The 13,966-nt window shown below is 48.7% G+C and overlaps 1 protein-coding gene across 1 annotated transcript in view; it reads left to right on the top strand.

Moving 5' to 3' along the window:
- Positions 1 to 671: 671 nt before the first annotated feature.
- Positions 672 to 13,966, top strand: part of MYH13 (myosin heavy chain 13) — a 53,482-nt gene continuing 40,187 nt past the window's right edge. The window contains exons 1-10 of the mRNA XM_058705688.1: positions 672 to 888; positions 2,457 to 2,600; positions 2,689 to 2,845; positions 4,982 to 5,009; positions 5,097 to 5,208; positions 6,341 to 6,433; positions 8,867 to 8,930; positions 9,022 to 9,120; positions 9,230 to 9,333; positions 12,633 to 12,771. Coding sequence (XP_058561671.1) covers positions 685 to 888; positions 2,457 to 2,600; positions 2,689 to 2,845; positions 4,982 to 5,009; positions 5,097 to 5,208; positions 6,341 to 6,433; positions 8,867 to 8,930; positions 9,022 to 9,120; positions 9,230 to 9,333; positions 12,633 to 12,771 — 1,144 coding nt within the window. The 5' untranslated portion in view covers positions 672 to 684. The remainder of the gene's footprint in view (positions 889 to 2,456; positions 2,601 to 2,688; positions 2,846 to 4,981; positions 5,010 to 5,096; positions 5,209 to 6,340; positions 6,434 to 8,866; positions 8,931 to 9,021; positions 9,121 to 9,229; positions 9,334 to 12,632; positions 12,772 to 13,966) is intronic.

Raw genomic sequence — 13,966 nt, 5'->3', positions numbered from 1 at the left:
CCTACTGAATCAAAACTCCAGGGTTGGGGCCCAGCCCTCTGTGTCTTAACAAGCCCTCCAGGTAAACTCTGATGCACATTAAAATGTAGAACCACTGTATTTGGCCATAATGCTTCACATCAGCTTGCTACCTAGAATGTTCTAAGCGAGTGTGGCAAGACTATTTATGTTCAAGTCATTACTTTCCATTGGGCTGTCTGAAATTTCTACTAGGAACTATCAACATCCCAATCATTGTTTTCAGACACCCTTAAGATTTGGGAATCTTCAGGGGATCTTAAGATTTGAGATCACAGGGCTCAAACAAGGTATGTCATTAAGGAAGTGCTTCCCAAGTCCTCTTTTGTTGGACTCACCTTTGTTGGGCTCACTCTGGTTGGTTCAGACTTCCTTCCGAGCGTGGAGCTGAACTAAGAGATACCCCCCCAAATCAGCACCCAGGGATGAAAACCACCCCTCAACCATTTTTCTTAGAATGCAGTCTCTCCCTTAGCTCATTGCCCCTTGCCCACTCTAAGCCCCTAGACATGGTCCTAGATTCCTCATGACCTAAATTAATCCCAGGAGCTTTTGATCCGACCCCCTGGGATGGGTAGAAATAATAGGGTGGGACCCTTCAGATTCAGGAGTCACCCCGGCTCCAGACTCAGCCATCTCCCTGGTCTTCCCAGCCCCCCTGCAGTCATGAGTTCTGATGCCGAGATGGCCATTTTTGGAGAGGCGGCTCCCTACCTGCGGAAGCCAGAGAAGGAGAGAATCGAGTCACAAAACCGCCCCTTTGATTCTAAGAAAGCCTGCTTTGCAGTAGATGATAAGGAAATGTACGTGAAAGGTATGATTCAGAGCAGGGAAAATGACAAAGTCACGGTCAAGACGCTGGATGACCGGGTAAGTGTTGATCTCAGATGTCCTTGAAAATGTGGGCATTCTCATGTACCTTTGGCGTGGAATATTGGAAATCACATGCTAGTCCGTAGCAATGTGAAGACAGAACACAACTAACGTTGATCTATTCCGTAGTGAAGTGACATTTGCAAACACCTTCATTCCTGCTTCTTTCGTTTTTCTGGGACTTGGGCTTTGAGAGTTTTTGTGATGTTTGCTTTGGAGAAAGGAGAAGGTTAGGGTGGCAGAGATTGGACCATTTAAGGGAAAGATCGATGCTGGTTGCTGCTGGGTGGGCCAGGCAAATGTCATTCCCTAGGCTGCAGAGTGACTTATAGAGAAAACACTAGAGGCGATTCCTAGCTTAATGTAGAATTACAGGGCACCATTCAATTCAATATTCACTGGACGCCCACCACGCCTGGCGTCCATCGCTTTGCAGACAGAAGCAAATCTCACAACCTGCCTTCCCAAAGTTTACCATCTTGTGTAGGAATTAAGATGTGACTGGCAGGTATGAGTCTCAGTTCACAAACTCAGGCATACAAGGCAGATCTTTATTTTATCTGTTGTTTGTTTATAGAACTTAACCTCTGATTTCAGCCTCTTTGCACTGAGCTGGAAATAAATTTTCTTCAGTCATTCTTGGGGGCCCCTCCCATGGTTGTGCCTCATTTTCAGTATCTTACACGGTCACACGCTGAGGATCTCACAGCTTCCCTGAATGATCTGAAAAGAAACAAGTCCCAATGTCTGAAGGTTCAGGATACACAGAATTTTCCATCTCCCCTTACGCTATCTTGGGTATCTTACTCTAGTGCAGAGCAGCGGGGCAAATGAGTCTCCTTTCCTCAAGAGATTTGGCCCGTACCAACAAATCCCCGCCTTTTTGCCTTCTGAGGGGAAACCCACAGAAGGGAAATTAAGTAATAGTCTCAGAAATATACAGTTTGACCACGGACCATGGTGCAAGCCCAAATGCTGTAAATGCAAAGAATGATGGAACCCCGGAAAAGATAGGGAGACAGGAAACAGGTCACAGGGGCGGTGTCGCCTGAGCTGAACTTTGAGGGGTTCTGAACATAATTTCGGTGAAGGTACTCGAGACAAAGGAACCCATGTGAGCAGAGGTATTGAGGTGGAAATGCACAGAATACACTGGAATACTTCTTTCCAGCCTCTTGACCTTTGTCTCATATCAGCACTCACGGCAAATGGGTCGAACAGAGGCGGCCCGCCCTGCCCTGGCCTTGGCCGTCCCGAGTCCCACTTGGACCCCGAGGGCTAAAGGGCTCTATTGCTGTGCGTACCTGTGGCTCATTCCCCGAACACGGGATGGCATGCTGACAGGGGGCACCAGACCAGAACCGGTTATGCAGTTTGACCGGGATTAGGTTAATCAAGGATAGTTCTTTGTGGATCATCTCTGGGAACGGAGATGATCCATAAAGCTGTTCATGGTAATGGGGTGATCACACTGCAGAGTCGCACGACTTCCTCCGCACCAGGTAGAGTGGGGTACAGATCATTGGCTCTCCTACTCATCATGTGCTTTTCCTCTCAATCCCCAGACACTCACCCTGAACAGTGACCAGGTGTTCCCCATGAACCCTCCCAAGTTTGACAAGATCGAGGACATGGCCATGATGACGCATCTGCACGAGCCCGCCGTGCTGTACAACCTCAAAGAGCGTTACACAGCCTGGATGATCTACGTGAGTGCCCTTTGGCATCTCCTTATTAAGCCGTCCCCCTCTCCGAGTAAAGACAAGATCCACATGCTGCATTTTCTGGTTTTCTCAGACCTACTCGGGCCTCTTCTGCGTCACCGTCAACCCCTACAAGTGGCTGCCGGTGTACAACCCCGAGGTGGTGGCCGCCTACCGAGGCAAGAAGCGCCAGGAGGCCCCGCCCCACATCTTCTCCATCTCCGACAACGCCTATCAGTTCATGCTGACGGGTGAGTCATTTCTTCAATCCGTGTTTCTTACGAATAGTTTTTAGTTCCTTATTATTTCTTACGAATAGTTTTTAGTTCCTTATTCAAGCCCTTTAATTGGACTGCTTCTCAGCTAATTATTCAAGCCCTTCGACCATCTGGATGGGGCGATGAGCAAAGGGACCTTGGGAGACTCCGATGATTGCATGATGATTTTGCAGTATCTTCCATTAGCAGCCATGGTTCGTAGGCCAGTGCTGACGACTGATGCCGCGCTGCACACATGCTTACTGGGGGGGGGGGGGACCAGGAACGCAGAGAGATGCCCTGCCCTTACCTCCACAGAATCCCCCAATATGAGCATGCTTAGAAGGGAGCCTATTAGTGGCAGCTAGAAAGCAAAGTTGGAGAAATGCGCATAGCAAAGTCCCTGCGCTGTCTTCCTCCCCAGACTCGGGTTCCTCTGGCTCTTTCCTAAATTTCCAGGAGGGCACAGGATGTAGAGATGTGACGATAGTGTCGTCTCTGAGACAACACCCTGTTTTCTGTCACTTTGACCCGTGCCACTTTCACCTGACTCGATTTGGTGCAGACTCAAGAAGCAGAAGCAAGCCTCTGAGATTTGACGACCCTGAAAGTCATCTCCTAAACCTCATGTTGTCCAGACCTCAGCCCTCCCTCTCTCACACTCAGTCCTAGACATTACTGTACATTTCATATTTGTCTGCAAATCAACTAAAGTTACATCAGTTTGAAAAGGAAGATCGATAGCACTATTTTTTTTTTTGTTTGAGGAGGGTTTAATATTTTTTTAATGTTTTTCATCTTTGAGAGAGAGAGAGGCAGAGCATGAGCAAGGGAGGGACAGAGAGAGAGGGAGACCCAGAATCTGAAGCAGGCTCCAGGCTCTGAGCTGTCAGCACAGACCCCGATGTGGAGCTCGAACCCACAAACCGTGAGATCATAACCTGAGTCGAAGTCAGATGCTTAACTGACTGAGCCCCCAGGTGCCCTGTGGGGGGGGGTGGTTTTAAAGCTTATTTACTTATTTTAAGAGAAAGAGAGAGAGGGGCATGCATGTGAGTTGGGGAGGGCCAGAGAGAGAGGGAGAGAGAGAGAGAATCTTACGCAGATTCCACACTCAGAGTGGAGCCCAACATGGGGCTTGATCCCACAAACCATGAGATCATTATCTGAGATGAAATCAAGAGTCGGATGTTTAACTGATAGAGCCACCCAAGTGCCCCCAATACCACTATTTGTATGTTTCTAGGGCTGCTGTGGCAAAATCCCATAAAGCAGGTGGCTCACACAACAGAAATTATTGTCTCAAAGTCTGGAGGTGGAAAGTCCAAGGCTGGGGTATCAGCGTGGTTGGGTCCTTCCAAGGGCGGAGAGGCAGAATCTGTCCCCTGCCCCTCTTGCAGTTTCTGGAGGTTTCCTGGCTGTCTGTGGGGTTCCTTGGCTTGTAAAAACATCACTCTGCTTATACATTTGCCTTTACATGGTGTTCTCCCTGAGTGGATCTATCTCCAAACTTCTCCTTTTAATAAGGACCGAAATCATATTGGATTTGGGCTCCACCCACCCCAGGGCGACCTTATCTTCACCAATAGCACCTGCAAAGACCCTGTTTCCAAACAAGGTCACATTCTGAGGTCCTGGGGGTAAGGATCTCAACATACGAATTTGTGGGGGACACCACTCAACTCATAAGCGACTGTAAATGGAAAACCACGGTCATTTTCCACGAGTACAGAGTAAAGGTAAAAGAAAATCTCAATGACAACCAATCAGTGCCCATAGATTCTACTTAGAAGCCGTGCCTTCCCACAAGCCCTGAGTCTGAGACTTGTTCTTTGTTGAGAAAGGGCTGGCAAGGAGTTAAAGACCCATGAACAAGAAAAACTTGCACACTGTGGGATTCACTGTTCACTCACCACGCTGTCCGTGGTGCACATCCCACATTTGGGAAACCTGCACCAATGGTCTCGAGGAAGATTAGACACTCCCCAGCCTCACACCCCTCGTTCAGGTCAGTGCCACATGGACCCCGACCACACCCGATGTTGCCCTGTGTTTTGTTTTTTGTTTTTTGTTTTTTATTCCGTGTGTTTGCTGTTTCTTTATTCCGTCTTCTTCCCTCTGCATTTCCAGATCGAGACAATCAGTCCATCCTCATCACGTGAGTAACCTGTGTTTGCACCATGAGGACACGGAAGCCGGCACTGCCCCTTCCACCCTTTTATCTCCCTTACTTTTAAATCGGCAGCGGAGAATCCGGCGCGGGGAAGACCGTGAACACCAAGCGTGTCATCCAGTACTTTGCAACAATTGCGGTCACTGGGGACAAAAAGAAGGAGCAGCAGCCAGGCAAGATGCAGGTAAGCAGCTCCCTCCATCAGGAGGTTTGCAGGCATAAGTCCAACTTAAAGAGTGGGTGAGCACCAAGTGTAGGCAGTGCGCCTCGTCGTGTCCTAAGGGTGCTTGCGGGGCAGGGCGGGAGGTGGTGGCACCACAGCTCCGTCAGGAAAAGCCAGGGACAGGTGAGCAACTCACTATGCACTCCCCTCCAGGAGGGATGCTTCAGGCCAGGGGCTCTCAAAAAACAGGTGAGCGTACGTAAGAATCACCAGGAGGGCTTGTGAACGACCGACCGCTAAGCCCCTGGCCCAGAATTTCTGACTGAAATGCCAATCTCACATTCACAACGTTGACGCTTTGCATTTTCATCACGTTCCCTCTGTTCACGCAACTGGTCCAGGGATCACACTTTGAGAACCAGCTGGGCGGGACAGGAGTTTGAAAACTGCCCTGGAGACAGAAGGATAAGCAGTCGTGGTGGGGGCCGAGGGTAAAAGTTCTACCTTCTTAAAAAAATTTTTTTAATGTTTATTTCTGAGACAGAGAGAGACAGAGCATGAGTGGGGGAGGGGCAGAGAGAGAGGGAGACACAGAATCCGAAACAGGCTCCAGGCTCTGAGCTGGCAGCACAGACCCCGACATCTTCTTTAAGTGGACTTCTGAGCAATAGTTCTCATGACATATTTTTTGCTACTTAAAATTTTTTTGAGAACCACTATTTCTATAAGTGATCTCTTGGGGCACTTTAATTGCTCAATTCTATTTATACTTCTAAATCCAAACCTATTAGTTGGGTCCCGATGCATGCAGTAACGGGTTGTATGTATTCTAAAAATCCATGCTTTATAATGAAGTGTTATCAGAGAAGAAAGGCAGCCTGAAAAATCAAGATGAAGCCTGAAATCTGGTGTGACCAGAGTCACATCAATGCTATACTAATCAGACCGTCTCCTGGATGGGACCTTGAAGCCTCCTCGGGAGGTGGGGGGTGAGGCTGTGGGTTCCTTCTCACATCTGCACTGGCCACCGGGCTGGACTGGTCAGCATCTCTCCTTGGACCCTGCCCGGAGCATACACACATTCGAGTCATCAGGGGGCTCCTTCAGGGGACAGTCCAAAGTCCTCCCTTTGTCTCTTCTTGTTTATTATTAGGGGACGCTGGAAGATCAAATCATCCAGGCCAATCCCCTGCTGGAGGCCTTTGGAAACGCCAAGACTGTGAGGAATGACAACTCCTCAAGATTTGTAAGACCCAGTCCAATTTCCACACACACCCCCACTCCCACCCCAGAACCAAACCCTCTCCTCAAAGGCTGGATATTAAAAAATGCCACATAAACCAGAATATAGCCAGCCCTATTCTACCCTCACGTGATTCAGATCTATCTGCCCTGCTGGGATATTCTGATACACTGAAGAATGTGTTGGCTCATTCTCGGCAGAGGGAGAATTATCTGTCCCTTCCTAACTAGACAGCGACATCTCAGAGCATCCTGAAGTTACGGTGATTCAGGTTCCACAAGTAGAGAGCAATTCTTTTATGCTAAAATTGGTCTCTTGAGGCAGAAACTTTTTTGGGGGGGGCGGGTTGCAGAGGGAGAGAGAAAATCTTAAGCAGGCTACAGGCTCAGCACAGAGCCTGATGAGGGGCTCGATCCCACGAATGGTGAGATCATGACCTGAGCCGATACCAAGAGTCAGATGCTTAACCTACTGAGCCACCCAGACGCCCCTTGAGGTAGTACATTTTAAAATGTTGAAGTCCATTGAGCAATCTCATTGGCTTATTAGCCACATAAACCTTAGTGTGAATTAAGTGAGCAGCTTTAATTTCTCCAAGTCAGAGGCATTGGGAAAAGGAAAAGTCCTGTGAAGGCAGGAGAGCCCAAAACCTGGGAATAAGTTGATGTTGAAAATACTGAAGGATATGTTCCATCCCTCAATGTCTCACTTAAGTTTAGCTCAGCCAAAGAGGCATTGACTTCGTCCGTCGGCAAATAAACAACCAGTCCTCTACCCAATCTCACTGTACCAGGAGGTGAGCAAATACCACGAGGTGAAGCCTTCATTTATGCCTGTAGTTGCAAAAGTACATCAGGACTTCACACATCTCAGGAGGCGGATAATCTCAAGCTTGTGTTTCATCGTTATTTCTCAAAGATAAAGTGGTCACCGATGAGAGAGTAGATGTAGCCATCAAGGACTGTGACAATGAGCCCTGACCTTTCTTCTTTCTTTCCCTCGGTCCTCTGTGCATTGCCCATTTGCACATCTGTCCTCCCTGTGCACAACTAAAATCTCTCGCTCGTAGGGGACCTGGGTGCATGTTACACAGCAGAGGCATGGTACATACATTGGCATCAAGTCAGTTATTGAGCTAACCTGGTGCCATGAGGAAGACGATGCCTTTAGACACCCCCTATAGTCCTTAGGCCTCTCCTTTTGGCCCAGACCCAGAAGTCACGATCATCCTGGTTATTCTGTCTACCTTCCGCCCACCCACCAAACATCTGCAGGCTAAAACTTCCATCATCTCCCACTGAGCAGCTAACAATAGCGAAGACCAACGCTTACAGTTCACTCTCACCAACTCTTCTCAAGCTTCATTCAGAAAATATACCAGGGCATCTGGGTGGCTCAGTCATTCAAGCATCTGATTCTTGGTATTGGCTCAGGTCACGATCTCACGGTTCATGGGATCGAGCCTCCTTTGGGGCTCTGCACTGAGAGTGTGGAGCCTGCTTGGGATTCTCTCTCTCCCTATCTCTCTCAAAATAAATAAATAAGCTCAAAATGAAAGAAGAAAATATTGAGAATATTACTAACGACCACATTCCTGACTATGGGTGAATAAGCAAGGCAACATTTTTGCCCTCAAATTTGCTCACAGTTTGGTAGAGACCAATCACTCACAAAATTTCACCTCTCGCCTCCCCTCCAAAGGGGAGAACTCAGACTCTGAATGTGTATTTGGGGAGCCAGAGAGCCTGGCCTCAGCCTGGAAGCTAGGTTTGCCTGTAGTAAGCAGTAAGGGAAACCAAAGGAAGAAATCTCAGAAGGAAAAAAGGAGGTCAGCAAGACAATCCAATGAGACCCATCAAAGTTGTCATGAAGTGTTTGGGAATCCGGGTACTAGAGAGCAGGTTAAAAACCAAGGGGACATCGGGGCGCCTGGGTGGCGCAGTCGGTTAAGCGTCCGACTTCAGCCAGGTCACGATCTCGCGGTCCGTGAGTTCAAGCCCCGCGTCAGGCTCTGGGCCGATGGCTCGGAGCCTGGAGCCTGTTTCCGATTCTGTGTCTCCCTCTCTCTCTGCCCCTGCCCCGTTCATGCTTTGTCTCTCTCTGTCCCAAAAAAAAAAAAAAAAAAAAAAAAAAAACCAAGGGGACAGTCTAGCGTGAGGTGGTCTCAAGCAGAAGTTGGTGAGGGAGGCTGTGGGCATCCCCAGAGCTGGAGGAACAGGGCCAGATGCTTTGGGTAGAACTATCTGAGTCTTGATGGACCCAGAATGGGGACACTGGATGCCAGGCAGACGGAGAAGAGGCAAGTCCTCTGCATCTGGCATCTCTTTCTCCGTGACCCTACATTTCCCACTCATGGCTGGTGGTCCCTAGCAAAAGCCAGCCACACTACCATACACATGAAATAATGGTGATGTTTGTCTAACTGCCATTGGACAGGGGAAATTCATTCGGATTCATTTCGGAGCCACGGGAAAGCTGGCATCTGCAGACATCGAAACCTGTGAGTCAGGGCACCCCACTGGGCACCATGGGATTTGACCCCAGAGGCATCTCCCAGGGACCTCAAATCACATTATTTCCTGTTCCCTTAGATCTCTTAGAAAAATCCAGAGTGACATTTCAGCTGTCCAGTGAGAGAAGCTATCACATTTTTTACCAAATCATGTCAAACAAGAAGCCAGAACTAATCGGTAAGGTCTTAGGGGTTATTGCTCTCATCTTCCAAATCAGTCACGTAGGAAAAACACCCCGCGTACGAGGTGCGCGAGGCACTGATGGGACCTCCTTTGTGTTTCACAGACTTGCTCCTCATTTCAACCAATCCCTTTGACTTCCCCTTCGTGAGCCAAGGAGAGGTCACCGTGGCCAGCATCGATGACAGTAAAGAGCTACTGGCAACTGATGTAAGCATCTTTTCTCCTTCCTCCTTTCTTTCTGTGTGGAATCACTGAGCTTGTGAACGGAGAGGCATCCTAGCGATCTAATGAGAAACGGGGCCCCAGAGATGTTAGGTGATCAGACCCAACATCTCAGAGATGGAGATGTCAAGACAATTCGTCCAGATTGCACCCCTCCCAAGCACCCAGCACCACCTCAGCAGATCCCGTGGGGGATCCAGAACGTTCTCCCAAACAGGACTTCCCATTCCCTTCTCCAGCACTTTAGATGTTCACACGTATAAGGTTTTGAAAGGTTTCGTCGGAACTTCTCAGGTTACAAAACCATCTGCACGGTTCTTTAAGAAAAAATTTAAAAAAAAATTTTTTTAATGTTTATTTATTTCTGAGACAGAGAGAGAGAGACAGAGCGTGAGTGGGGGAGGGGCAGAGAGAGAGAGGGAGACACAGAATTGGAGGCAGGCTTCAGGCTCCGAGCTGTCAGCACAGAGCCGGACGCGGGGCTCGAACTCGAGAGATCATGACCCGAGCCTAAGTCAGACGCTTAACTGACTGAGCCACCCAAGCGCCCCAAGAAAAATTTTGAGACACAGCCAAGTATGAAGCAGGACAGATAACCCACTCTGTAGCAGACGCTCCACTCCTCAGGCTACCTGCCCACTCAGGCTCACCTTCAGCTCCCACATCCTTAGCGCACCCATCGGCCCCCACCCCCAGCCGTTAGCTTTGGGAAGCATTTCTAAGGTTAATAACTAGAATAATAATAACGAAGTGCATTGAGCACTTACATGAGCTAGGAACTAAGATAAGGGCTTTGTCCGTGTTACCTTGTTTAAGCCTCCCCCAAACCTGTGATGGAGGTAACGACTATGACTTCTGAGTCACAAAGATGGAAGCAGAGTCTTAGAAGAGAAAAACACACAATTTGCTCAAAGACAGAGTTTGTAAATGTTAGAGCGTTTGAAGCCAGATCTGCCCAACCCCAGGACTTCCTTTTTTTTTTTTTTAATTAATTGCATTTTTAACGGACAGACATCATCTCTGGGCAATTCATCTCCACTGCTGTTGGCTCTGCCCTCACAGGACCCATAAGAGCTGGTGGAAAGGGGTCTTGTCCAACAGGCTGGGGGCACTGTCCAGTGTCAGCTCCTTGGCTTTCATTTTGTGACATTTCCAAGTGACGCTAATTGTTTTAAGACAAGAGAATGTGGGGCACCTGGATGGCTCAGTCGGTTAAGTGTCCAACTTCAGCTCAGGTCATGATCTCACGGTTCATGAGTTCAAGCCCCGTGTCGGGCTGTGTGCTGATAGCTTGGAGCCTGGAGCCTGCTTCAGATTCTGTGTCTCCCTCTCTCTCTGCTCCTCCCCTGTTCTCTCTCTCTCTCTCTCTCTCTCTCTCTCTCTCAAAAATAAACATTAAAAAAAAAAAGACAAGAAGAGAATGTTCTTGGGCAAATAAACTTTAGTTAACTCAAACCTAGCTATATATATTTTTACCAATTTTCCCCAGCCCTTACCAACTGATAAAGATGGAAAGATTGGGTTAATGACCTGGGCAAAGTCTCCCCAGCCCCCAAGAAAGAGCCTCTTAGATAATTTTAATTTTTTTGTGTGTGTGATTGTTATTTATTTTTGAGGGGGAGGGAGGGGAAGAGAGAAAAGGAGACACAGACTCTGAGGCAGGCTCCAGGCTCTGAGCCGTCAGCACAGAGCCCAACACAGGGCTTGAATTCATGAACCACGATATCATGACCCCAACTGAAGTCGGATGTTCAACCGACTGAGCCACCCAGGCGCCCCTTAGGTAATTCCTAAAGTCACCAAAGATGTCTCAGGTCCTCAGCATAGGTCCCCAGCTGTCAGGGGCCGACACTGTTCATCCCTCTCTTGGAGCTTTTCCTGGGCAATGGTTTATGGCCGAGCAGAAGGGGATTTCTCCCTTCCAGAGACTGCGTTCTCCAAGAGGGTCCCCAGACAGTAATGCTTTCACCTGGTTCCTTTCAAAATTAATGAAAGGTTTTCTCTCTTAACCTACAATGACCCCTTCCTAGGACACAGATATGCATCTGATGGGGTGGGATATGGAGTCAAGGAGGCCGTCACGGCCTCTCATCCTGCAGGTCGGCTCCTGGCATGGACTCTCCCTCTCCAAAAGGGGGCACGACCCCAAGAGTGCCATCCTGCTGACACTGACCAACCTGCTCACCAGCACCTCCATACATGTCAAATCCACCAGTGGGGATTGCTTAGGCTCAGGCTGCAAGGCCTACTGCATAGTCAACACATACACCCCAGAGAAGGAGTCACTAATTCAAGTCTTTGTGGTAGATGACGGGCCAAGGGCTGTCAGACCAAATCAGCAACCGCTGTGGGCAGTGAAGTGACCCAAGCACTTGCTCTGGCCCCAGTTTTATCCCATCCTGCCTGTGTGACTTGGGGCAGGTCACTTATCCTTTTAGAACCTTAGGTCTCACCTTTAACTTTGGAAACATCTGCACACCTAGAAGGTTCTCATAGCGACCTAACGGGGAGATATATGGATGTGCCTAGCACAGGTAGGCTCTGCAAAAGTTTTCCCCTTCCTTATTTGAAAGATGGTGGCATTCTCTTCCATGACCGTCCCTTGAGGCTCTAGTTGCCTGGGGCGCCACATTGTCTCAATTCTGAGCAACACCAGAATTCCCGGCTTACCATGCCAGGCTTTCAAGCTGCTGGACACTTCCTCAGACACTCTGCATGACACTTCCTTCTCCTGCTATCACACAATGGTTCCCAACGGCCTCCTCCAGAAAACAGCCCCAAATCTATGTATAAAGGATTCAAATCAGTTCTTACAGACGATTCACATTTTCTTCCATAATCTCCCCCTCCCACATAAACATGTTAGAGAAATGGATTTTAAATCAAATATATATATATATATATATATATATATATATTTTTTTTTTTTTTTTTTTGAGAGAGAGAGAGAGAGAGAGAGAGAGAGAAAACGAGCAGGGGAGGGGCAGAGAGAGAGGGAGACAGAATCCCAAGCAGGCTCCACACTGTCAGCACAGAGCACAACGGCTGGGCTCAAACTCACAAACCATGAGATGATGACCTGAGCTGAAATCAAGAGTCAGACGCTTAACCGACAGAGCCACCCAGGCGCCACAAAGAAATGGCTTTTAACCCCTACCTTAACACATCCCACCTGTCAACCACTCCTTTGGGCAAACGCCATCTCCCGGGCTGTACAGAAAGGGTGAGGTCTTCACCAGGGAAAACAGAGTCTCTGTGACAACTGTCCTTTTTCTAACTCCCAGAACGCCATTGACATTCTGGGCTTCAGCTCAGAGGAGAAAGTCGGGATCTACAAGCTGACGGGCGCCGTAATGCACTACGGGAACATGAAGTTCAAGCAGAAGCAGCGAGAAGAGCAGGCAGAGCCTGACGGCACCGAAGGTAACCACGTCTGGGCATTCTCGTGAATGAATAATCACTGTCCACACCACTACTGCTCACTATCGCAGCTCACCTGTTATTTTGGGGTAGACATTTCTAAGAGGATATGCTTCCATGAACTTCACTTTCTCTCTGTGCACGCCATGATCAGTGTCCAGAGTACTGTCCTTAAGCACCTGAGCCTAAGACCAGGTGAGGAGTTCTCCTCCTCTCATTGCCTTTAATTCTGACATCTGTTGAAGTTGAACCCCGAACCATGGACTAGTGTATGCATCTCCCTGCGCCCCATGGCTCTCACGTGGATGATCTCCAGTCCCCCTCCTGGAAACAGAGCAGAGGGCAGTGGGAGGGGCTCACAGCAGCAGGACCCCCCACACACACACCCCCTGTTCTTCCCCTCATCTCTCTCCCGCCGTGTCTTCCAAGTTCTGTTAAGTAAAAGACTGGTTCATCTCCAATAATCCTACCTGTTATAACATCCCCACACTATGGGAAGCACTGTGTCTTGAACCCCAGATGATACAGGGGTGCAGTAGCCTTGAAAGAAAGACCAGGAAAATATACGTGACTTTACCACTGCCCATAAAGCCTCGCCTGATTAGGCTAGGGTTGCCCAGGATAATCTCTTTTCCTTAGTGACCTCTTCACAGGAGTGACAGGTCATATCACATTCACCGGTTCTACCCCCACACAAGTGGAGGGGATTATGCAGGGAATATATACCAGGGGCACCAATCCTGGAGGCCATCTTGGAATCCTGCCTCTGGCAATGGTGCCAGATAAGCAGCGGGAGAGAGGCTGTGTTCAGAACAGGAAGCACTTCTGATTGGGGGTAATCGAGGAGGGCTTCCTGGGGGAGGAGGGCACTGATGCAGAGTTTGAAGGGTGGGTAGATCCTGAAAGGTATGGTTGAAAGGAAAGAGGTAGTCTGGGCAGAGGAAACATGATGATCAAGGGGGCAGGAGAAGGAATGTGATGGCAATAAACAGCAGAGTGGTCCACATTGGCTGCAGAAGAGGATGTGTGCAAGTGTAAGACATGGGAATTAAAGAGTAGTTATTTTGGCCTCAGTTTGAAAAGGCCTTGAATGACGAGCTAAACAGCTTAGAATGGATGTGATAGGCACCAGAAACCACGGACGCTCCACATAGGAGGGGAGATGCATGTGAGTTAATCTGTGACCAGTCAAGGTTGC

This window comes from Neofelis nebulosa, chromosome 16 (assembly GCF_028018385.1).
Source record: "Neofelis nebulosa isolate mNeoNeb1 chromosome 16, mNeoNeb1.pri, whole genome shotgun sequence".
Classification (NCBI taxonomy): Eukaryota; Metazoa; Chordata; class Mammalia; order Carnivora; family Felidae; genus Neofelis; species Neofelis nebulosa.
Note: the sequence above shows the minus strand (reverse complement) of the source record. Positions and strands in the feature narration are given on the sequence as shown.